This window comes from Calliopsis andreniformis, chromosome 2, assembly GCF_051401765.1.
Source record: "Calliopsis andreniformis isolate RMS-2024a chromosome 2, iyCalAndr_principal, whole genome shotgun sequence".
NCBI classification, from domain to species: domain Eukaryota; kingdom Metazoa; phylum Arthropoda; class Insecta; order Hymenoptera; family Andrenidae; genus Calliopsis; species Calliopsis andreniformis.
In genome coordinates, this window is record NC_135063.1 from 12,197,546 (window position 1) to 12,223,651 (window position 26,106).

At 39.8% G+C, this 26,106-nt stretch overlaps 1 protein-coding gene across 3 annotated transcripts in view; it reads right to left on the bottom strand.

Annotated features, from left to right (window-relative positions):
* The window catches only part of Mical (Molecule interacting with CasL), a 63,876-nt gene that overhangs the window by 13,324 nt on the left and 24,446 nt on the right, over positions 1-26,106 (bottom strand). For 2 of the 3 annotated variants that reach the window (XR_013003513.1, XM_076392482.1), the window contains exons 2-14: positions 8,136-8,475; positions 7,117-7,441; positions 6,678-7,036; positions 6,036-6,293; positions 5,652-5,854; positions 5,186-5,319; positions 4,678-4,925; positions 4,480-4,602; positions 3,687-3,914; positions 1,668-1,907; positions 859-1,000; positions 642-763; positions 371-595 (exon numbers count right to left, since the gene is read on the bottom strand). Coding sequence is in view for 2 of the 3 variants with exons in the window: in XM_076392482.1 (XP_076248597.1) it covers positions 371-595; positions 642-763; positions 859-1,000; positions 1,668-1,907; positions 3,687-3,914; positions 4,480-4,602; positions 4,678-4,925; positions 5,186-5,319; positions 5,652-5,854; positions 6,036-6,293; positions 6,678-7,036; positions 7,117-7,441; positions 8,136-8,420 (2,892 nt within the window). In the remaining variant the exon portion in view is untranslated. Of the gene's footprint in view, positions 1-370; positions 596-641; positions 764-858; positions 1,001-1,667; positions 1,908-3,686; positions 3,915-4,479; positions 4,603-4,677; positions 4,926-5,185; positions 5,320-5,651; positions 5,855-6,035; positions 6,294-6,677; positions 7,037-7,116; positions 7,442-8,135; positions 8,476-26,106 lie in introns of those variants that run through there. The other variant, XM_076392483.1, reaches the window with a different exon arrangement.

The following is a 26,106-nucleotide window of genomic DNA, read 5'->3' on the forward strand; positions in this document are numbered from 1 at the left end:
AGTCAGCACATGTAGTTCCTTAAACAAGTTATCATCTCTAGTGTCATGTTAATCGTTACAAATATATTAATACGACTAGGAACAAGGTATCTGACATTTTAGTAAATAGTTACAATGAAGGATAATTTTGTTTGTAAGGGACGTATATGTTGTTCGAGTTACATACACTGTACACTAATTCGTTAAGTGTGTTTCTTATGTGATATGTAAAGAAGTGACAAATAGTATTTACAGATAGATAGGTGCACAGAACAAATCGACTTTCTTCGAACCAACTATTGCACGAGATACAATGAACGTCACAAAGACTTCGAACACCTTGCTGACTATGCATCCTCGAGTACTGAAGTTTCTGTAATATCGTATTTACCGATTTCTGCACCTTGGGCTCCGCGTCCTGACTTTTATTCGAAAACTGCTCAGCCATAGCCGAGACTTTATTGTACCCGAGCACATTACCCTCTTTGATCTTCCTGTCTATACTCTTCAGGGTATTGTCAATATCAGCGTACTTACTATCTGACTCCTTCTGATCGTGCCCCTTCTTCTCCATCTTGATTTGTCGAGCTAAAAACTGAATCAAGCATATACACATCTGAAAAGGTTGATTATTGGCTACTGTTAATGTTCGGTATGCCAACCTGTTCTCGACTCCATTTAGGCACACGTTCTACTTTGTCGTGGCGAACCGAACGACCCATCTTGTTCTCTTCGATTTTCTTCTCGATCTCCTTCACGTTCCAGTCAGTCTTCTCGATCTTACCTTCATGGTGTAATAAAACAATTATGTACAGTTACTTTTGAGTAGATTCATAAAATAATAGTAGTAGCAGAAAAGCATGGGAAGTCAATACGCACCAATGGCACGTAGAAGATCTCTAGGCTTCTTCTCAGACGGAGTAGATCCTTTGAGTTTGTCTTCGATACTCTTTATTCTACCAGAAAACTCTTCATCTATGCTGTTTCTACGATGGCCAGCGTGTATCTTGGGTTCTCTATCCTAGAAGGAATTCATACGATGAAATAAATAGAATTAGTACAAGATGTGGTGAGTTAAGACAATCACAAATTCATAAAAATTTACAAACAAGCCAAGAATGCGGTATAATATATAGTACATGTATGGAAAGAAACAAAAAATTTATTAATATACATTCAATATGAATAGCGAATTAGTGTTTCATGGTTGAATTTATTTCATTTATAATATGTAATGTTAGTGTAACAGTCTTTTAGAAATATATAAATGCATTCTGTTGATATTATAACACCTTTTGTGATGTGAGAAGAGTTAGTAATGTGACTCAGAATTTCTATATCCTGCGATACATGATTGATGTTCATATTCCATGCAGAAAGTTCGAAGTCTTCTCTTCCCTTTGTATCGTTAGTTAACATACTTGTCCTTCCTTTACAATAAAACATAACAAAATAATATAACACTTGTTATGGTAACAAATCTGTATGTAAATGAGTTGCTCATGCTTAAAATCATTTACATATTTGCAGTATTATATCTAATATTTATTATTATATTATCCATCAGTGTATCACCGGATGAATACAATAATAATATTTGTAAAATTCGCCTAATTTGTTAGAAGTTTATTCAAAACAAACAAAAGGACATTATTCACTCCCAAAATCATTCACTCTGTCCAGCTTACTGGGTACAAGATTTTCTGTTCAAGGTATTTCACTCTATCCTTGAAATCCGGCGCTGTTTGGCGGTATAAGAATATCGAGTAATCCTCGAACGGCTCGTCTTTCTCGCGTTTCGCGTTCGCTTGCAGCATCTGCATACTTTTGTAAAATTGCTGCGTCGCCATGTATCGCAAATACTGTCGTCTTCTCATACGTTCCGTACGATTTTTCTCTATATCTGCGAGTCTCTTCTGCCTTTCCTCCTTTACATGCACCGCAAAACATGTACAGCGTTGACATTAATTCAATCATAGACAATCACAACAATGTTATGTTTGTCTTTCAAGTTAACTCTCAATTATGCCAATTATTATATTTACATGGTATATAACTTAACTCAACTTATGTTACGTGGTTTAACTACCTATTAAAGTTCGTACGATCACAGGGTAGACGAAGATCGAGGGTTCTCTATCTCGAGTTCAGCTACGCTACTATTCTTCTGTTTCAAACAACTAGGGAAAAGTTCTATCGCTGTCTAATGAGTCTAAATGATTTTAGTAAATAGGACAAGTACAAAAGCTTGCGTAGCAAATATATTATAACATAGATATAGATATAGAAAAAATTTTACAACATAACCGATAGTGTTTTCATAATGTTTCCACTGATACTTTGGGCGACTATGCGAAGTGATTAGAACGTAACGACTTCCTTCTGCACCATGGTAATGGTAACTCCAATAATTATGATTAACAACGATACGATTATCCCATGATACATAAGTGCTTCAATCTTCTGCCACCGTGACTATAGGATATAAGTATTGTAAGTTTTGTGCGTGTGTGATTTATGTTAGTGTTTCAGTTTTAACTCCTTGTGGAATATATTACAGAAAATGGAATCGCAGAAGCTTTTATATACTATTTTTGTATAGAAAAATTTCAGGCAAAAATTGGTCAACTTTGACTGACGATAACTCTGCGAAAAATCGTCGTAGGATCACGATCTTTTTTGTAAATTAAAGCCTGAAGTCTTAACTTTAAGATACTATATCTAGATTTTAAGTTCAACGCACCCTTAGTATTGTAACCCCTTAAATCTGAGACCATGTTTGTAATATTGAAAATTGCAAAGTTTGATGAAATGCACAGGCTTGTTAAAATTTTTTTCGAGGATACCACTTGCAGCGGCATGTAGTTTGAACCTTCCCCTTCAATTTAAAAAAAAGATCAGGTCGCTGCGATTTTTTTTGGCAAAGTTACAGGACTTCAAAGTAACCCTTGTATTTTTACAGAATAGCAATTAGTGGCGGTATATGGCGAAAATGCAAGGGTTACTTTGAAGTCCTGTAACTTTGCGAAAAAAAATCGCAGCGACCTGCTCTTTTTTTTAAATTAAAGAGGAAGGTTCAAGCTGTATGCTACTGCAAACAGCATCTTCGAAAAAAATTCTAACAAGCCTGTGTATCTCGTCAAACTTTGCGATTTTCAATATGACAAACACGTCCTCAGATTCAAGGAGTTACAATACTAAGGGTGCGTTGAACTTAAAATCTAGATATAGTATCTTAAAGTTAAGACTTCAGGCTTTAATTTACAAAAAAGATCATGATCCTACGACGATTTTTCGCAGAGTTATCCTTAGTCAAAGTTGACCAACTTTTGCCCAAAAATTTTTCTCTGCCATAACTTTTTTGAGCACTGTATTTATTCCATAAGAAGTAAAACATGTGATTCAACTCTTCGAATTTGCATCTGATTCTTCGTACTCTTCACTCCAGAAAATTATTAACAATAATTCACATAGAAACAAACGTATGATCGCTTTAAATATTTCGAATCAGACCATGCGAAGCGTTGAGGTAAAAAATAAGTACAAAATGAATGCTTGAACCTTTGATGGTCTCCTAACTAAAATCTTAAAAAAATATATGTGTATGATTAACCAGCAATCGTAGTCAAAAAGTTCTCCTCTGTCTCATGATGTTACGTGTTACGATGGTCGATATTCTATATGACTTTGAACGAAAGAAAACTTACCACTGTCACACCCATTTTCTCTGTGCTTCGTCTCTTTCGAGAACGTCGACTAATAGTGTCTCCCTTTTTGTCCACGGGGTTTAAATTCTCGTTATGTCTCGATCGTGAATGTCTCGTTCTCGTTGCACTGTCTTGTCTGACGATACGGTCGAGCAAATGAACTTTTTGATCAGGCGTTAATTGGCTCAATTGTTTACTATGCGCGGGCCTTTCCTCGTTTTCGGGTTCCTTTATGAAACACGATCAATAAATCGTTATACAGTAACAAATTATGCACAACTGACAATGAGATGAATGGAGATCAGAACAGAATATTAGTAGCTCGTTAACTTTACTATTTTCCATACGATAATACTTGTGGTATTCCGTATCGAAACTATTTGACGGCTCGAATAATTTCTTCAACGACGTCGCAACTATATTACTCCGTAGCTTATTTCTTATCCAGCTTATCGCAAACCTGTCCTCCGTTTCTGCTGGTTCCTCGCTTAACGATTCGACTCTATTGTTATTATAATCTAACGATTTCACGGGTTGCAGAGAGATTATCTGAGGGATAGGAGATGAGAGTGATTCTGATCTTCGATTATAAACGACGTGTGATGGAGCACGATTCCTATGGGAAGGATCGGACATTCTTGGGCTCGAAGGATATTTCTCGCTCAGTGGAATATATTCTGGTGATGGTAAACGGTTCGTCCCTGATTTCAGACATGATACTGAATACTATAAAACACGGATTATGCGTTAAAGATGCTTGCACTCTCTTCTGTCATCTTACAAATCTACTTACTAATTTTGGGTGTTTAATATACGGTATTTCACCACGGAAAACTTCGTATATCTGTGTCAAATAGGAGAACATGGCTAGCTTGTCAGGAACATCGCATTGGGCCATCTCTTCCCCCGTCATTATCTGTGAAAATTATTGCATTAGTGTTGTAGAATTATTTCTTACAGAATTTTTATTTCTATAAGTGACTGAACTCACAGGAGCTATGCCCAATTCCTTTTCGAGGACGTCGAAGGCCAGCTGATTGTTCTTCACTACTTCATCCGGGTCTAGACTATGAAAATCGATTAGATCTGGACGGTATCTGTGAATGATCGCAGAGATAGCCAGACCACTCTTGAAGGAAGCACCCATGTCCTCTATTCGGACAGAATCGTACAAGGCAACCTGTCTTTGGAGCCAGCGAAGCAGCATGTCTGGATGTATTTGAGAATCTCCACGGAGATCTATACGAGAAACAAGAATGATGAAGAGTTTTGTACTTGTACTAGCTATCTTGATGATTTTTAATACATTCACAGTCCTATGAACCATTTCTGAAGCAAAATAATTGAATGGATAGTTTGAGGAAGGGATTGAAGACTAAAAATCACTTCTGTGGAGCTTGCATCGACTTCCTGAGAAGTGAATGAGTATTCTCTTGGTGGACTGTGAACGTGTATGCGTATAATAGTAAAAAGTGCTGTGAAATGCTAGGCAGACTTACCGCGACGACGACGCTTCTTAGGGATATCAACGTCAGATTGTATAGGAGGCTGTTTGATGCTGTCGGGATCATCTGTATCGAGGAGACTTCGCACTTGCATTGGAGTTACAGAGGATACATTCAGATTTGGATATCTTAAAGAGAAGACAGCGAGAAGATTATCGGGAGTAATGATATTATCCACATTTCAATTAATATTAAAGAATTTTATACGAAATACTCAGATATAGAAGAAAAAGCTACTCAGAATCCCCAATTCTAAAACCACAAGTTTTATATACACGTATCTGGATCGATATCACTTCCTTTTTTATTGTAACCTGAGCTTACAACTAAAATCTTCATGCACACAGTCGCAATTGTATATGTTTAATATACTGCACCAATATAATACACAGAGACGTTGCAAAACCAGAGTAAATGATAGAGTGCAGCAATATTATGTTACCAAGGTAGTGCATTATACCTGGTATGAGGGTCCAGCGTGTACGCGGCATAATCTCTGTTCAAATTCTCTGGTGTCGTCTGTCCAAGCAGCCTGTAAATCGATTCCCGCTCTGCAATCACTTCCAGAGGCGATATCGATGCTCCCCATTGCTTGATCGCCCAACATGCGTCTAACGAACTCAAGAATCCTCTCGCACAGCCTGAGCCAGTTGGCCAAAAGGGCTGCAACAATTGTTACGTTCCTGATACTGTCATTAGGCGCAAAGCATTGCTTCACAACTTGCTTCACAACTTGCTTCACAATCTGAAGACCTAATAGCATTCAGAATTTCTCAGTATCCTATTTAGGATACTGAGTCAATTTTTGTAAAAGGTTTCTCGCGAATAGAAGAGAATTATATACCTCAAGAAGACTGTCGCCAACGAGTATCATAAGCAATCTGTGGCCACGACGTTCCAGGACCCGACTAGCATTCTCTGCTGCATACATGGACGTGAAATCGAACATAGCCACGTCTGGCTGGCCATAATGATTCACAGCGAATTCCATGTCCATCATTTGGTATTCGGTCGAGAATTCGGCCGCCTCTCGAGCGTACAGCATCAATGCTTCGCGATCAACGTTTTCTTTGGCGAGTAGCTTGGCAGTGTCTGCGTGATCCTAAGCATCGTCCAAACCACCATTACGTTTTAATTATCATCTATAATTGTCTGCTTTCAGATATACACAATTATACATAAATACAAAGTGATTAGTTTATCTGGTTACAACTCTAAAAGCAATTATAATAAATGCTGCCAACACTCGGAGGGTTTCCAGATAAACTGATCACCTTGCATTTGGACACTTGCACATTATTGAAAATGCATTAAATACACTTTTTTTATTTATACTAAGTATCAAATATTCTCATCGATATTTGTCAATCTTATAGTCTATAGCCAAAACTATATTACAGAATTTCACTTGAAGTGTACTTTCTGCATATTTTAGTTCACAGTGTCTAAACACTTATATACAGTAGTGCACATAAAACGTCAATACCTGCAGAATGACTCCCTTGTCGATCAGACTGTGCTTCTTAGCAGTCATCACGAAGTAGTGAGTGTCATCCTTATAATAAACTATATTTTCTAAGTCGATACCAGTCTCCTGGTACAATTCCTTGAAGAACTTCTGATTAAAGATAAAAGCTACTCCGCTGATCTCTTCCACCCGCGCCTCTGCCTCGGTTCGTTTGTTTATAAAATTCGCTGTTATAGCGATGGCTAATTTCCCTCGAAATTCCTTGCGCTTGAACCCTTCCAAGGTGTTCCTTTTACCATCTGCACCGATTAGCACGTCGAACTCGTACTGAGATACTGGATGATCTGCAGGTGTCGTTTTCGCTCTCCAACCGATTTCTGAAAAAATTGGGAACTTCGTAAAAAACTAATACCAAAATTCTACGATTGCAGATCAGAAAATGGGGCGAGTTACTCACTGCCTTCTTCCTGATTCTCTGGAGGCGGTATCAAAGAATCGAAGCTCACGTTCTCGTGGAACTCAACGCCGAGGATCAAAGCGACTTTCAGTAAGATACATTGAAGCTGTCGGATACTGATGTGATCGATGGAGCCCGCGCAGAATTTCCCGAAGAATTTCTTCGCCCCTAGGCCGCGGAGGTCTTGGATGACGAAGGGCCAGAGGTGAAGAACGTTGTTTCTGGACATACGATCCCTCTTCTCGACGACCACCACTTTCGCCCCCAATAGCTGCGCCTCGATCGCTGAGCGAAGCCCGCAGGGACCACCGCCGATGATTAATACCTGAAAAGAATTTTTCAGGCTATTAGAAAAGGATCTTAGGTGAATTTATTTGGAAGGAAATCGTGGTGTATCTATATCAACGATGGATTTACCTTTCTGCATCAGATATAGTGTCTTAGGTCGCGTGGAAACAAGTGGACTTAATACTCTCTGGCTCTGGGACCCAGAAGTATTATAATTTTGTGTTAATGTATTCTGGGGCAATATTGTTAGGTTCATTGTCTTTGTTCTGAGGTGCTGAATGATTTTGTCTTATCATGTATGGGTACTATTTCTAGTCTATCAGGTGGGGTGGTCACTTAGGGGTTTTAAGACCTCCCTCTCTTTAAAACCTCACAAATTTTTAAATCCTTCGTCTCTTCAAAGTTTCTTAATATTTAAGCCCTTCTTCTTTCAAAAATAAAAAGATGTTAAACCCTCTTTCTCTCAAAGGATTAAAAAACGTTTAAACCCTCCATTTCTGAGAAAAATATTTTTTAAAACCCATCCTCTCTTTACAAATTCTTAAAATTTTAAGCTCTCCTTTTACAAATTCTTAAATGCTTCCTCTCTTTATAAACGAAAAGCTCTCTGAACCCTTCCTCCCTTTAAAAATTCTCAAATTTTTATACTACCCTTCTCTTCAAAACAGAACAAATGTTTAAAGCCTCCGAGGCCCCTATTAAATGTCCTCCTTATCGAAACTCTTACGTACCCTTGTGTTGGGGCATGCTTTCCCCCGATTGTAACACTTGTGGTTGGCCCTCTGATCGAACTTCTTCCACAGAGCCTGGGCCTTCCAGGATCGCAGCTTCGACTTCAATTTCGGGTAGAACTGAGTGATAGCGTTCGGCCTGATCTTCAGCAGCTCGCACAGGTGCCTGAAGTGTCCGAGAATGGACTTGAGCGTGGTCGCGTTGCAGAACAGGTCGAACACCTCGTTGGCTATCGCCACTTCCGGCGAGTTCACCGCCTTTCGAGCGGACTGCTGGTGATCCATCTTCCTGATGTGCTACCGATCTGAATCAACGATGGCACCGTCAGTCTGTCATTACCTGCAACACGAGTGTTCTTTAGTTAGCGACGAACGATCATAATATCAAGAAACGATGCACAGAAAGGGAGGGTTGCATAAATAAATAGTATCACATGTGGCCAATAAAGCTATTAAGCTAGCGATATGACAGCAAGAAATGAAAATTGATTAAGAGGATATTAAGAATAAATGATCCATATTTTTTCAGAATTACGGAAATTATTAAAATATATCAAAATGATTCATTCGAGATTAGGTAGGAATGGGCTCGAGGAACGATTTATTGTTAAAAAAGATGAAACTGGTAGGCAGTAAAGTTTTATATTGATTTAAAAGATTATCGCTTATCTGTAGCCGTTTCAGCTTTCATAAAAAGACATAAAATAAATCCTCCGCGGCCTTCCCTTTTATAACGCTGAAAAATTTCCATACTTCACGAGAAATATTAATCCAACAAAATACGCCAAAATATCTGTCAGGCCAGATATAAAACAACACTGCGAGCACAAAGAAGACCGAAATCAATCGAAATTTATTGGCAATTACGCGTGATGATATAGCTGGGCAACGTTACGCGAAGAGATTCGCCAATAAGGGAAACCACTGAATTCCGTTTAATGAACTGTAAATTAATCAGCGTGAAGTCTTCTAATTAAAACCGTACAATAGTAAGTATAATTTATAGTCTCGAGCATATAGCGATTAACGATAAACAATATCTGCGGAACGATGCGAAATATTAATGCAGTAAATGTTTGTCGTAATAACTCCCTACGTTTTTTAATACAAATCGATAGTATTTAGCCACATCAGCCTCTTGCGCATCGTGCATCGCGTGACGCTTCTATACTTCCGCCACGACACCAAGGTTTACCCTGGAGTTTCCCTTGCAACCACGATTTATTTCCGCTAAATATTTCTGTCTCAAAGAATTACCGATAACGTCATCGTTAGAAAGAACAATGGACGAGGTTTTCCCTAATTTCTAGGGATTAGATATCCTTAAAAGAGCCTTACAGATAAAATGCTTCTCATTGGAGGGGTGAAACGTATATAGAGACCCAAAAAAAGGATTTGAAATTTCACACATTTTTGAAGGAAAAACGTGTATCCCAGATTTGAAGTAAACTAATTCAGCGAGTAATTTCGTAGGCGTTAGTAATCGAGCATTCTCCTAGCTCCTCGATCCCAGTCGAGACGGTGACCCCCTCGCAAGAAAGCCTCAGCCAGCGAGCGGTTGGCGACCAACCTGCAAATAACCATCTCCCCTCCCGATAACGAGGCACCACGGTGAAAAGAAAAGAGAAGCCAGCGCTTCTCTGAGGCACCAGATCCACCGTGTGTCCCGGAGCCATCCTCGAGCGATCCTCGAGCCAGTCGAAATGTCACGAGGTGCTGCCCGAGATGCCTTCTGCGTGCCTCTCGCGGTTCGACCACGGCATATAGATCATCGGTGCTCAGGCTACCGAGAAGACGCGGGCCAAACGTGGGAGAGAGTCGTGGCGATGGGCTGGCGCCCCTATCAGCTCTGTGGAACATCGCGGAGGGAGATTCGGTCACGGTTGGCTATTGATTTACGAATCAATTTAGAAACGACTTCCGCGATACCAGCACCATCATTCACGCGGAGCGTCTGGACTGTTCCCTGCACGGTTTCTAATGGCTGTTACTGTTGTTGAGGGTTCTATGGGATCGTGAATGGATCCTATGGGATCGTGAATGGATCCCACGGGTTGGGAAAGTCTTGTGAGGTTGTGGAGGACGCTTAGGGGATCGTAGAGGAATTGTATGAGATCGTCAATGGATCCTATGGGATCGTGAATGGATCCCACGGGTTGGGGAAGAGTCTTGTGAGGTTGTGGAGGATGCTTAGGGGATCATAGAGGAATTGTATGAGATCGTCAATGGATTCTATGGATTAGTGGATGGATCTCCTAGTTTCGTAGGTGAATCCCATGAACTCGTGGATGGATCCCATGGGATTAGAGTGGACTCCTGTGGAATCATTGACGAATCTCATGGGATCATGGTGGACTTCTATGGGATCGTCAATGGATTCTATGGGTTAGTGGATGGATCTCTTGGTTTCGTAGGTGGATCCCATGAACTCGTGGATGGATCCCATGGGATTAGGGTGGACTTTTGTGGAATCATTCACGAATCTCATGGGATCATGGTGGACTTCTATGGAATCGTCAATGGATTCTATGGATTAGTGGATGGATCTTCTGGTATTGTAGGTGGATCCCATGAACTCGTGATTGGATCCCATGAGATTAGGGTGGACTCTTGTGGAATCATTCACGAATCTCATGGGATCATGGTGGACTCCTATGGGATCGTCAATGGATTCTATGAGATCTTAGATTGATCTCTTGGAATTGTACCTGGATCCTCTGGAATCGTAGTAGACTCCTATGTAATCATTAATGGATCTCAAGGGAGCATGGTGGACTTCTATGGTGCCATCAATGGATCCCATGAGATCGTAATGAATCCCCTAAAATCATGGATGGATCCCATGAGCTCATGGTAGACTCGTATGGAATCAAAGAGAACTCCAATGGCATCATTGATTCAATAAAATTACGAATGAACCATGAAGCAGTGGATAGCCCACAAGATCGTACATGGTTCTGTGGTTACAAATTTCATTAACACTAGAGTCCACTAAGAGATACCTTAGGGTCGATCCTTCAGTATCATCAGTGCGAGTCTAACACGCTGAACCCCACTTAACATTCTTAATCGATCACTTCCCTCATCGCTCATAGTGCTATCGTTTTAATCGACTTCATTAATCAAGGTATTCCTCCTAAGCAACAACTGCATTATGAATCTATGTATCCCATAAAAGTATATCACAGGCCTGTTAACAATAAAATTGCCGGATTTCACAGTTTCTCAAGAACCCAGAGGCTCCAAGAAGAAGGAAAGCACGATAGGCGAGAAGTATGCGAGCGTAGGTATAAACGTGGACGTCGGATGACGCTCGTTTGCTCGGGCAATTTGTGATAACGACCGGAACAGCTGATCGTGTGCGCACAGAGAGAAACTATTCCTACGCTGTCGCTGCGTACTTCAATTCGCGCTGCTCGAGTTCCAGTAATTAAGACTAGCGATGTTGCACAGATGCTGTGTCGATAAAAAACTCTTCTAATAAAATAATTCAACAGCAATTGTAAAGCTCGTAACAAAGACAGTCCCTTCTTTCTACGATTTTTATGTCTTAAAATCCTTTTTAATAAAAACACATTCTAGTGTCCAGAAACAAAATTCACAAATATTCCACCAAAAACGTAATTATTAATCGTGTACTATGATGAATATTTTATTAAAAAGAATTCTAACCAAATGAACAAAAATTAAAGAAGCTACAGTGTTTTTTCATTCCTAAAGAATAAAAGATAAAAATCGACAAGAGTCAATTTTCTTATGAAGTCTTCAATTGACACAGATATTCCCCTCATTATTTATTCGTGTATTCGATATCTCCTTCGTTTCATTATAATTTATTAAACGTCTTAGAACCTCATGCTGATTCTCGTATACACACATATGAATGTGGTACATCCACGCCCATTTTCCAGATACTCGACTAAAATTGATATTCATAAAAGGTGTCGATGTGACAAGCGGACATTAACTCGGGTCCCAGATAATAAGTGCACGTTCTAAGCGAACACGCGTATCAGGACTAATAACTTCGCGTGCACGGTGTCGTAAATCATTTAGTAAATTCTAACGAGCCGAAGAAGATAGCGGCTAATGGATAACGAGAGCAAAGTATACGCGTGTTAATTGCTGTTGCATCATTTCGTTAGAAAACTTGCTAGTTCTGTTACTGCTATCTAATAGATCGCAAGTAAATTAGACAATTATATTATAAAGAATATCTTCTGTAGCTGCATGCATCGCAAAGAGGTCTCGCTAATAACAGCTGGTCAAATTTGCACGCAGTTGTAATACAGTATCCTATTAGCACGTTCCACGGTGCGCGGCCTGACCCACATACCTGCATCAAAATTTTATTTCAGAGAATAGATTTTCTACTTTACTGTCATCGAATACCTATATTCTATCGTCTGAACTAGTTTCAAATCACGTGTTAACCTATTTCATAGGAATTTATTTCGTTGAAAAGATGGATATCAGCAAAAAAAGGGACATTGTTTAAGAGGAATATAGTCAAAATGTGTGATAGAATATAGAACCTTCTTCAAAAGGTATTATAAATACCTACTTACTTGAAGTAAATAATAAGAAAGGTACAGAAAGACTGAAGATAATATGTCACATGATTTCTTCAATAAAGAATCTTAAAGAAAGAGATCTTTTAATAACAGAAAAAGAAATTCCTCCTTCAACCATACTCAGAATCATCCTCGAAATAGGCTCCTTGAATCTGTATCACTACAAAGCTAACAAATCTCCATCATTAACTACTGTTTACCATTGCATAATTTTATATCCCGCGATCATCCACCTTTACGATTAATTAAACCCTTCCCGGAAGCAACGCGCGAGTAAGAAGAAAGATAGGCAATAATAGCAAGGATTATTTTTATCAACGATAGGGAAGCGTCTGTGCTTCCCATCAGAAGAGTCGCGTTGGTATTAAAGCCGATATTATGGCGGGGCTTGCAGGTGCTTTGATCTTCGGAGGAACGTCTATCGGTGAAAGTTCCTCGCGTGCTTCCGTTTCCCCAGGCCACATAATGCGTCCAAGGAGCGCCGAGAGTTATCAGGTCGTAAGTTCAAAGAACCGTGTGGAGGAGCATCGGGCAATATCGACGTGCTCGCGGCATGATATTGCGCTCGCTGGCTCGCGAGGACGTGTTTCTGCATAACAAGTCATTGTACGGTACGAGGAGAAATTAGCATTCGCTCTCGCTTCGCTCGCTCTGTACGATCAAATCGCGGACCAGTGAACTTAACGAAAGGTGTTGGAATGTGGACTTCCTTATCTTTCGTCTGCAGGTTGTCTGCGGTGGGCATCGATGCAAGAAGGGTTAATGTGGACTTTAATGTAGATATGAAGAGGTGTTGGTGGTTTGTTGATAGGTGATGTTGATTTTTGTTGGAATAAGAGGATCCCAAGGGGAGCTGCGACAGGAGCTAGAAAATGAACCTCGAAAGGAGTCTTAGAGGAAGTCTTGAGAGAAGCACCAAAGCAGTCTATAAATGAGTCCAAAAGGAGTCCTAAAAGGAACTCCAAAAGGAGTCCTAAAAGGAACTCCAAAAGGAGTCCTAAAAGGAACTTCAAAAGGTCTCAAAGAAGGCCCAAAAATGAGTCCAACAGGGAAGCCGAAAAATAAGTTCTAAAAGGAGCTCCAGAAGGGCCCAAAGGAAGACTAAAAATAAGTCTAAAGGGAGTCCTAAAACCGAGTTCAAAAGGCATCCCAAAACTGAGTCTCAAAATGAGTCACAACGTAGTCCTAGAAGAAGCTTCTAAGGAGTCCAAAAGGCGCTTAAAAGTGGGTCCACAAGAGACACAATAAAATCAACTAGACCCTTCTCCCTCAATTGCTACTCTGTACTACATCCCTCATTATTACTTTAGTATTTAAGCATCTTAATCTTGAGATACAAGACTTCACCTTCCACTACAGCTTCCCTACCACCCTTCAAAATACATCCTCCATACATCACTCACCCTCTATACAATACTTCAAGCAACACCCAAAACAAACTCACCTGAGCACCTCAACCAACTCTACAATCAACCCTATCCAATCTCAGTGAAAGTGCAAGACTGAACTAACCGAAATGAGCGAAACTCGCTGAAGATGTTCTCGTTTTATCGAACCAATCGACTACCAGGATCGTCACGGTCCCATCGAAAGCGTCGTTCAGAAATGTACCGTAACGCTCGAGCCACCTGCAGCGCTTGATCGGGCAAGTGACCCGAATGTTAAAACGCTGAACGCTGTTGAAGAACGAGCCTAACCAGCCAAGCGGTTCACTGGGTTATCTATTAGAAGTCTTGGAACACTATTGAGCAACGAACGATGCCACTGTTAGCAAGGTGCCGGCGATACGTTTTGGAGGAACTTGGAACGAAGCCATTATCATTCTGTCGGGACGAGCGACGAGGGACATTGGGCCTGCTCTGAATTCGAGTGGAAAGATTGAAAGGTTGTGAACAGGCTCGTATCCTAGAAGACCATAGCTCGCGCGAGCTAGGCTGCTCGATGTCCATCTACGAGATTCGGGTCACTCTGCTGAATTGTCCAGACTTGTGACGCTCCAATTGTCTCGAACAGAGTGCACGCGTAATGGTAGCCAATCTTCAGAAACGATTCCGGTTTCGTTACGTTTCTTGGAACGAAGAGAATATTCTGTAGCTGTGACACGCTCTTTGTAGGGATGACACACTCCTGGGCAGGAGATGGTACATGGTTAATGGTATGTATTGTACGAAATAGAGGCTAGGTTTGTAATATTCAAAATTCTTTTACGACTCTATTTTCTGTCATACATAGCTGTCTTCATGCTGATGAAGACGATCCTCCATTTTTTATTTTGGATAAGTGGAACAGCCAGAAGTGTGGGGACTGAAAACACTACTCACTACAGGGTCTGTACTAATTTATCTGTGCTTCGTTTAATTTCGATTATTTTTACTTCAAAGAAATTGTACACATTCCCAAAACATGAGGAAATATGTATGCAGAAGTACAATAAAAAATGTCTTGTGGATTCTTCACAGAAAATTTGCAAAGGAGACTTAAAAATGATGCTGAACTAGAATACACCCTTAAGTCAATCTTGGAATCCTCGAATATCCTCATATTCAATTTTCCCTCTGTTTCAATCTCACCAAATTCGCGCAAGCATCGAAAAGACGTGAAAATCGGGAGAACGTTCGAACGCCAGCAGTCGCCAGCTGGAAGCGCAAGAAGAAGCCTCTTTGTGCAGATATTTCGCGGGTCCTCGGGAAAGAAGTGCTTTCAGTGAATTTCTTATTCGACCATTTCCCTCTCGCTACTCGCTTTATCTCCGCGAATCTCTTGTGTGGCGAAACGCGCGATATCATTGGTAGGATACCTGTTTCTCGTGGAACAAAGTAGCGGCGGCCTTTATACATAAACGATCAGAGGAACTGAGAGCAGCAGTCTATAAATACAACGAATGAGACGGTTTCAGCTGCTGCTCTTTCTCCTTCTCGCTTCCTCTAGTGTAGACGAGAAGGGAAAAAGAGTCTCCAGTGAAATGGGACAGCATATACTGACGATGACCAAACTGTGGCCTGTGAGAGGTGGCTGACTTTTCTGAGTAACTACTGTGGCTTTTGGGTTTTGGAAATCCTGGGAAAATTTTTTGGAGGGAAAAACAAGCTTCTTCTTCGTGGCCTGTAGCCAAGTAGAAAAATTTTTTTGAGAAATTTCAACTTAGGGGTGTGAAAATAGAGGCTTTGCCCTGTAAAATGAGACTAGGCTCGCTCTTGTACGATTTTTTTTCGCAAAGCTACAGCAACTCAAAGACTGGCAATTTTTTAGACCTTTGGATCATTGCGTTATTCTGATGCCAGAGTGACACTTTTTACTTAAACTGCCATAACTCGGCGAAAAAAAATCACAGATCAATTTTTAAGGTCTCGTTGGAAACAGAAAGCCTCAAACTTGAAATCTAGGCCATAAAAAGTTTCAACAAAAATTTTTCAAGTTCCTGAAAATAGTTTGAACTTGGAAAATATTTGGGGAAAAACACCCTTCCCTTTATCGGTCTGCAGATGAGTAGAAAATTTTCTTCGGAAAAATTCATTCAGGGACTAAAAAGTAGAAGCTTTGCCCTTCAAAATGAGACCAGGCTCACTCTTGTACGATTTTTTCTCGCAAAGCTACAGCAACTCAAAGATTGGCAATTTTTTAGACCTTTGGATCATTGCGTTATTCTGATGTCAAAGTGACACTTTTTACTTAAACTGTCATAACTCGGCGAAAAAAAATCGTAGGACATTCGTTCAAGTCTCGTTGGACAGGGGAGGCTTCAAGCTTGAAATCTACTGTAGAATCAGTCGCGGAAAAAATTTATTCCGTTCCGGAGAGTCGATTGAACTTGGAAGATATTTTAGGGAAAACAACCTTTCCTTTCACGGTCTGTAGTCAAGTAGGAAAATTTTTTGGAGAAATTTCAACTCAGGGGTGTTCAAGTAGAGTCTTTACCCTTTCAAATGAGACCAGGCTCGCTCTTGTACGATTTTTTTTCGCAAAGCTACAGCAACTCAAAAATTGACAATTTTTCGACCCATAATTAGTGATCAAAACGACTAATGCAGCTGACATATTCGACTCTAATTAATTTTTTAGCTCTTTTAAGAATTATTCTATCACTCTATGTTATGCATACATATACATTTGTTGTATATTTCTGTATTATTAGGCTTTCTGCTAGTCATATTTAATAAATACTAAATATTTCTGTTGTACGAACTTCGCAGAAAACTTCCCTCGCGAGACGAGCCTTTTTCGGGACCAAGTGTCGATACTCTTCACAGTTGCTCATTAAAAATTGACTCGAGTACGGAATAACCTCGCGAGGCCCTTCTTGGGATCAATCGAATCGCTCTGGGTCGCCGTCGTTTGCTTGACCTTCTTTCAAAGGAAACTCGCGTCAGAATTTGTTAAGCGTTAATGAACTTTTTCGAGTGAAATCAATCGAGAACAGAAGAAGCTTAGAGGTGGTAGCTGGAAGAACAAGGATAGAGGAAAACTAGCGAAGTGTGCTTGAAAATTGGGCTGAGTTAGAGGGTGACCCTCACTGACAATAAAGCTCTCTTTGGTTAAATAAAGCTAAAAATAAATAGGTTAAATAAACTTGTCTATACAAGTGATAAGCTTTTGAGGTAACTGGATCTATCAGCCAATGTAGAATAATTATTGTACTGTTTAGAAATATATACTTTAGAAACGCCTAAAATGAAGTATGAAGTGTGTCTGACTAGGGACTTATTCTACTGATGATATGTACTAGTCAGGCTAGGCACAGAGAAGTCAGTAGAATAAGTCACAAGACAGACATACTAAAATTAGAAAAATAATCCCAATTCAGGCATATAAGAAAGTCAGTAGAATAAGTCCCTAGTCAGACATCTCAAAACTAGTAGAATAAGTCCAAAATTAGACACAACAAAGTGAGTAGAATAAGTCTACAATTAGACCCAAAAAAGTTAGTATAAGTCCCAAAGTCAGACACAACCAAAATCTATCATCTAAACCCCAGACTACCTAGTAGCCAATAACAAAATATTCACGAATAAAAAGACGACACTTCGACCTACCCAAATATAGGATTTTAATGATATGCATCAGGTCGAAGTGTTCTACTTGAGAGGAAAAGTTTGGCTTAAAGTGTGCATACGAAGCTGAGTAGACGCCCCCTAAAAATCAATAACCATTTTCAGCCAGCGCTCTCTCGCTGTTGACTCTTATACGGTTTTTCTTTGACCCAGAATCCTTTGCGCGCGGTGCTCCTGAATATACAGAACGCGAAAAAGCCGATGCACAAGCAACGACGAGCTGCAACAGTTCGTGGATCGTCGCGAAGAGCAGAGATGCAATTTCTGTGACGCGTTTTAACTTGGACGTTCTGCGTACAAAGCGATCCAACTGGGACACACCTTCTGGCTACCTTTTTCATGTTAAAAAAAATTCATCGAGCACATTTTAAATACATAACTTCATAAAAGAAACAGAGAATCGAAATTTTTATATAAAATATCCTTTTTCCTAAGACGATCCTTTTTTGTGTCGAGATGATGGATGAGCACTTGGTTACAATTCCTTCGACTTCGCCAAAGAAAAGTAATTTCAAGACGACATCTCTTCCTCGAGAAAAGAATGCCAGCGTATGGCCAGCTACTGACAATCAATCGCAAACAGCAGTGGCCATTGGACTGGGTGGGAAATAACAAACACAGCGGAGAGGGTGAGTGTTCCTCTATAAATACGATGTGGTCGAGGTGGGCAGAGAGCGAGAGATGCAATCCTTTGGAACTAGAGCGACCGAGTCGTGGACCAATTTTACAGACCTCGTGGGCGTGGATGAAGAAGCTGCTGGTGACACTGCACACGTATTCCTGGACACTAGTGATCGTAACCAGCCAACCTACCAGAGCGAAGAGATTCAATTTTTCATTCAGAGCCTCTCTCGTTCCCCAGATTTTCTAATCAGACTCAATTTTCTTCTGTGAGGTGGGCCAGATGGTGGACGTGAGTTTCATTCTCGCTTAAAAGCATTGGAACGCCTAATATCTTCAATGAACTTCTACTTTACAATATAAATTATCAATATTGTTGCTTGTTTTTGAAAAATCCCATTACAAATATATATTTAATATACTTGAATGTGTAAATGTGGATCATTTGAACTATCCACTTCATTGTATCTGACTTTGTACTTATTCTACTACCTTAGCTGTGTCTGACTGAAAACTTATTCTACTTTGCTCTATAGAAGAGTCTCTGAATCTATATTTCCACGACCTTTTCTCATCCTCAGTAAGAGTAGACTCCTACACCAAAGTTTGTCCACCCATTTCTGAAACACATTGTATAATTTTCATCCCCCCTTGCACAGTGCAAATGAAAAGTCTCCCTTCCCAAAGGCCCAATGAATACCTCGTCCACCTCAACCTCTAAAGTCTCTATTCTCCTTTGATCATCACCGCCGCGACAATAGACGCTGTACCCTCGGCGTTCGTTCTTTTTATCGGCACCAAGGGACATAAATTCACGGCAATTAGCGATATCAACGCCGATAGACGAGCACCAGACGAGCTGGCGAGTTATGGACCTCTGTCAGTTTATTAACCAGCCGTGCAACGACACCGCTCTGCCATGTGCACGACGACATGCACGTCGAAACACGTGGGCGATCCTCGTTCGATGAACAGCCCAGCTACTATTTTCGTTGCATCGATTTTATTGGATGGACGTGTCTAGCTTCCATCCACGAGACACTGTATCGCCATGCGTGTTCACTGGTCTATTATCGACGCTCCTACCATATTCCATTCAATTGGAAACGCGAATTGAGCGAGCTGGAGGGGCATCGTGAGGTGTTTGCATTGAGGAAGGAGAAGAAGTATAGCTGCAGTGATTAGAATCATACCTTTATCCCATATTTTTGCAATTTATATAATTAACTCATCAGACACATCACACACCAGAAACTTGTATCTTACAATTTCGCTTGTAAGTACTCAGTCACATGTTAAGAAAAATACAAGTTTCTTTGTAGTAGCTGATGCATGTTCTTCACACTTCTATCGTATTCCTACTATATCTTAAAATGAAGTACATAATAATTACAGTAACTTTACATCAGTAATTAACCCCTTGCCGTACTTTGACGAGCCTGGCTCGTGCACTTTTTACAATATCCTCGCTGCCGATTACGCGGTAACGCGTGATGAGGATTTTTCGCAAGTAACCGCTCACGCGCCATCGCGTGAGGCGTCTATGTTCGTTCAATAGGAACTTTTTTGTTGGCAGTTTGAGGTAGCTACACGTTTCAGATCGGCAGCAAAGGTGAAAATCTTAGGAAAGAAAATTGTACGTCAAGGGGTTAATAGTTACTCTAAGTAATAAACATCAGTTGCTATCAATAAATCTGTAATTTTCCAATCTTGTACATCCTTCGAGCACTACTGTACATTTCAGTAAACTGAGTATGAACCAGCAGTTTTGCAACTGCAGAGAAGTTCCTAGTAGAAAGTAAGCACGAGGTTCGTCAGCGAGGGAATTAGCGAGGCTCCTAAAATTCTCTCGACGGGACAATTAAAGTGGTTGCGAGCGATACAGAGAACTGTCAGACGAGGCAGGCAGAGAGAACGCTGTCGCTGGTTTATTAACTTGTACCTTGGCCACTCGAGCGAGCCATAAAAGTCGTGCACCACGAGTGCACAGTGGATGCACGTGCACGCTGGTCGAAAGTATGCGCGACGCTCGGCCGTTACACTTTTGCGGAACACTTCTGCCTGGAAGATCAGAATCGAATTATTCCCTATCTGTTACTCTTGTTGCGTCGTTAATTAGCGGGCAATTACGAAAGACGCGTTCGAGCGACTCGTGTAGAGCGAATTGTTGCTGGTGGATGCCTGGGCACTAGGGTGGAACTGAATATAGGGGAAAATATTTTGGACTTATTTGGGACTTGCAGATGCACCCCAAATGGCACAGAGAAGTCTTAAAAAGGTCTTGAATATATCTAGTCAAGTCTTAATGATAGACGTGTAAATCTTTTCTGCTCTGTTTCTGCTCTTCATGCATCTGCAAAATTGCAGAGTTTTCTGACTCTTCGTTTAACATATGCATGTATTAACATTGAAGCATTACTGTTGGAAATTTGAGGCAGATCGACAGGTTTAATTTGGAAGGCTGTTAGAAAACAGTCACACAATTTCTATTTTTCTGTTCGTCTGTGCTGGCCACGTTAGCGTCTCGCTTGGATTGGAAAGTAGAGCCAGTTAGAGCCTAGGTGTTTGGAGGCGAAGATTGTTACGGAAATACGAGGCGAATTAATTGGAGTACGAGGGGAATATATGCTTAATGATTGTTGGGAATTCGTTCAGTTTATATAGCTATTGTATTTTATTATTGTGCTACTTTTTAGTATGCTGGGTCTCTGGTTCGAGAATTGCCAACAGGTGTAATAAATCATTAGAGAGAATAAATACACTTGGAAAGCGAATCTTTAAGCAGAGAGCCACAATTGTAGTGAAAAGACAAATACTCTGTTCAATCTGATTCAGAACACAATTGAAATTAGAAATAAATAGGTTTCAAGAAACTTTTGATTGATGTACACATGTCTCTGCACCATTCTTTCAAGCTCACTCGATAATGAATATAGGTACAGGTCTTCAACTAATTACGATTTTCTTTATAAAGTGACTTAATTTTCTAGAAAAATTAAATGTTTTATTTTCTTTTACATTTTACAAAGATTAAAATAGTCTAACAATATCCTAGAATCTTCCTAATAAAAAGTATTGCAGAATCGATGTTTAAGGGGATAAAACCTGTCACAAACAGACCAGAAAGTATGACCACCACAGTTTTTCTTTCTCAAAATTTTCCCACAATAAACGACTCGAGAATTATCGTCGATGCGCCACTATTCAATTACCGGAACTAATATCGACAGTTAAACGCATGATGCATCAATTCTGAAACCGAGCCATATTGTTTCCTACATGCATTCAAGTGCAATGGATGTCCGATATCCTGTAAAACGATTCTAATTTGTTCTACACATCTGAGGATGCGCAAAGCGTTCCATATATCACGGCCACTTAAAGCACCAAAGCAATTAAACGAGAAATTATTACCACTCACGAATAATGAAAAATGCTGTATGAATTTTCCATTCAGTGGAGGGTGAAGGAATCTTAAATATGTAAAATAAAAACATTTTAAAACTATTATATCCTTCTGATTAAAAAAAAATTCCAAAAAGAGGACACAGTCATAAAGATTGTCACCCACTTAACAGCTCCAAACTGACTTCGAAGTATTCACATTTTCTGCATCTAAAAGTTCCTATATATACAATATAATGTGAATATACTGACATTAGTCTGATGCTGTTCATATGCTCTGCTGTTAAGTAGATGACAGTCTTTAAATAAAAATTCATTCCCTTCTCTCTATTTTTGTAGTCATTCAAATTTAGAATCCTCATTTTTTAAAACACTGTTTTTTTCAGATTTAACTCCTTCAGAATAGGATCCCTTCAGAAATATAAATCTCATCCCAGAGTCTTCAATCGAGACATACAACTCCTAACAAATTCCAATTTCTAAGCTAGCGACTTTAATTTCTCTCACACTTTTCTCGCCACAGATACAGAATCATCTCAAACTTTTCTGTCCCCCCTATATGGACCACCCTTAGCTCAAAAGCAATCTCACAGACAGAAGTCACGAAGCGATCTGTCGTCCTACATATTTGCGTCGGCGAGGGAAGCTCGTGGAGGGTGTTGCACAACGCGAAAAAACGCGTTTCGACGAGTGAGATGTGGCACTCGAATAGGTCACTGTGGTTACGCGTTAAAAAAAGAAGCTGAATAAAGCGTTCGCGTAAATTGACGACGAACTGGGGCGAACGCGGCGCTGCGCCCGACCCCGTACCATCCCCTGACTGGGCACGTTCAATACCGAAAGCACAGCGAGGAGAAGAGGCATCGATGACGTCCGCGGAGAACGCCTTAAAAATTCCGCGGGCTGTTACGAACACGCTATTTAAAGTGCGCTGAAGGATCGTCGTCATCGAGGGTTCCATTCTTTCGTTTCTGTTTTCACTCTTGGATGCTCTACTGTTTTTAACACTAGGTTTTTGGTATTTCTTATGTACTTGCCTCTGCAGACACGCGTCTGACGTGTGAAGGACACCTACATTTTCTTTAAAGAACGATTCATTTTATTTAAAAGCAACAATTATACACTATTATTTGTGAATGATGGGATGTGGTATTATGTAGCTGTGGAGAAATTTTTAATATTTAATATTATATGATATTAGGTTTGTTTCGTATGTCAAAGTGACGTGGTAGGTGAAGTGTTGATTATACATGTAGCATGTGTATTTCAAGAGACACAACTCAAAAAATGTGAGTTTTAATTATAGGTATAAATTAGTTTAATAAATTCTATTTAGTAACCTCTGTTTGTTATAAAAAGTTGAGTTGTTAGAGATCGATATTATGGGATTTATTGGAAGAACTTTTCAAATGTAAATTACTAGTATTTAAATAGTAACAAGAAAATTGTTTAATTCAAATAACTCATTACTATTTTTCAGGCTAATTATTCAAGAACTTTCACTGAATAAAGCTGAGACAATAAAGATATCTTATTTTTTGACAATGTGTGTTAAAAAATGAGCTGCCATTCCCAATGTTTGGCTGACACTTGGTTGCAAACAGACACCTGGGTCATGAATCAAAATCATTAAACCGCGATGATATAATAAGTGTTGGGACAAGAATAAATCGTCACTTCGCGCTGCCAAGAAACGAAAATAGGGTTAAAACTCAATCCGAGGGAGGAAATTCGATACGATGATGGCCTCGGTGGCGGAAGAATTAATCTCTCGATGATTGAGGGACTTAATTAGGCTATTAGACGTTGATCGATGATCGACGTCGCTCTGTAACCATCTGTGGAAAGGATGCGTGAAGATCCTGGAGTGGTATCAAGTGTGAACGAAACAAGTACTGCGAGGTTTCACCACAAGTTAATATATGAGTTGTTTGTTAATAATTTTAACACTTTCTACACCTGGGATTATGAGAATAAATTATTCATGTGTTGACGAGGACTCTGATGGATTTCTATCGAGGGACTTGATAGGAGCAATAGTCTAAATGCTCCTGTTATTATAGAATTATGACAATGGTCAAAGTGACAAATTTTAGAAAATTGAAGAAGTATCATTTCTTTAGTGTCCCATCGATTTATCTTGAATTTATTACAAAATAAGTAAGAAATTCACATTTTGCAACTTTTACTTAGGCCACTTTCTAATTTAGAAATGAAGGTTTTGCTATTCATGAATCGAGACGATTAATTGGAGCACTGAACTGAATTTCAGGTCATTGTGATCGCTTGGAACAACTCTGAGATCGTCGCAATCAACTGAAACAACTATAAGGTTGTTGCAATCGATTGAAATAACACTAAGGTCATTGCAATCGATTCAGCCGACTGAGGTCACTGCAATCGGCAGCAATAAATTAAAAATCGTTGCAATTGTTTTCAATCACCAGCACACTAATTACCCTATGCTAATCAATATGAGCACATTAATGTAATTATAATCCCCTTTCTTCAGCAACTAAAAAACTCCACAAACCTCTGCCACTATTTCATAATAAAAAGAAATTCTAACCTTGTAACAAAAAAGGACTCACCATAAACAAAAATCCCCCCAAAAACTAAATGACTAAAAAATAAAGAAAACCCTACTCAATAATAAAAAAAAATTAAATCGCCAGTTCAGCTGTCCAATAAACACAAAATCTCCAATTCCATTCATTCAACCAATCCAATCAATATTTTCTCCCTCCCCAACTATCGTCCCAACAAATACACTTCCATTTATCAGAAGGCTGTAGAATACACGTCAAAAGAATTCCGTGAATTCAATTAAACCGTGATCCTCTCCAGGGAAAAGGGTCAGCAGAATCTCGAGAGGTCAGTGGTATCAATCCACAGCAGATCCTGCAATTAATTGCTGCCCTCTTATTAAATATCAAACGAGTTATCACTGTTGTTTTCGCGGCGTCTGGATTCGAAAAAGGGGCAGAAAAATGATCGTGGAAGAAGCAACAGGATCGCTTTCTGTGTGAACACTTTCTAACGAGCGAATATTGGAAGGTTCCCGCGGATGTTTCGTGTATCTGGCATGTAAATCACGGCTCGATCGAGCTGTCTGTCAGCTCTGGTAAGAGGTAAAAGCTGCTCGCGATGATTTGTTGCCTCGACGCCGAGCGGACACGTTCTCAGAAATGATTCCACTTATTCTTACATGAATCTTGATCCGCTCTGCCATTCAGCGGCGTGATAAACGCGCGATTTCAACGTGGTCTAAGGGAAGAGCCTAATTCGAAAGCCTCGAGGAAGGGACGAAGGAGAGACAGATAACTGGTAACCGCGATAAGGCTTATCAGACGGTCGTTTTCTCTATCTCCCTCTGGGCAATAGACTCGCTGCGTTGTCGTCGCGATAACAGATTCGATGATTAATAGACGTCTTGTTTTCGAATCCTTTCTAATCGTATTTCAGTTTCTATGGATGGTATATGGACTTATTTGGTAATGAGATAGCAGGGCGTTGTTGACGATTGTTATATAATCGGAGGTGTAGTGTGGCTTCTTTTAGTGATATGATAGTGTGGTATAACGTAGGTATAATCTTCAGGTGGAAGGTAAACTATTGAATTTGATATTATCAATGAAAGGAAGTTGAATGAAAATTACGATTGAGATGAGTGTAAATTGTGAATTCAATCATGAAAAGTGACTTTTAAGAGGAAATCACTGACACGTGGTAATAGACAGTGATGGTGTCAGGGTTACGCTAAGAGATACCGATTTCTGAATAGAACACTCCAGTACTAATGATTCATGGGTCATGGAGTCGTAGCATCGGTGACCTTTGAGATCAGAAATTGAGAATTTGATTAGTAATATTAGATGCAATTTACATAGACTAAATAATGTTCCAATTGACTCAAATATCACATTGCAATAAAACTTCTTTCAATCTGTTCTAACAACTTGAAAACTATTAAAATAAATTACAACAGCCTTACAATACATTGCAGTCGACGGAAACAGCTTTTAAAGTCACTCCACTGTATCGAAACAATCTTTCAGGCCATATATAATACACCATAATTAATTTCCCAAGTCCTCACAGTGGACTTAAAGAACTCAGAGCACATTGTAATCGATTTTCACTACCCAGAAGGTGCAGAGCAATTAACTTCGACTACCCAGAAGGTGTTGCAATTAATTTGAAAAACCCTAGAAGGCATCGCGTTCCCTTCAACCAACTCCAAGCTCATTCCTCTCCTCTCACTACCTTCTCTCCGTCTCAAAAGCGTCTCTCAATATTCAGTCCTGGGTCCAGGAGCTCTTT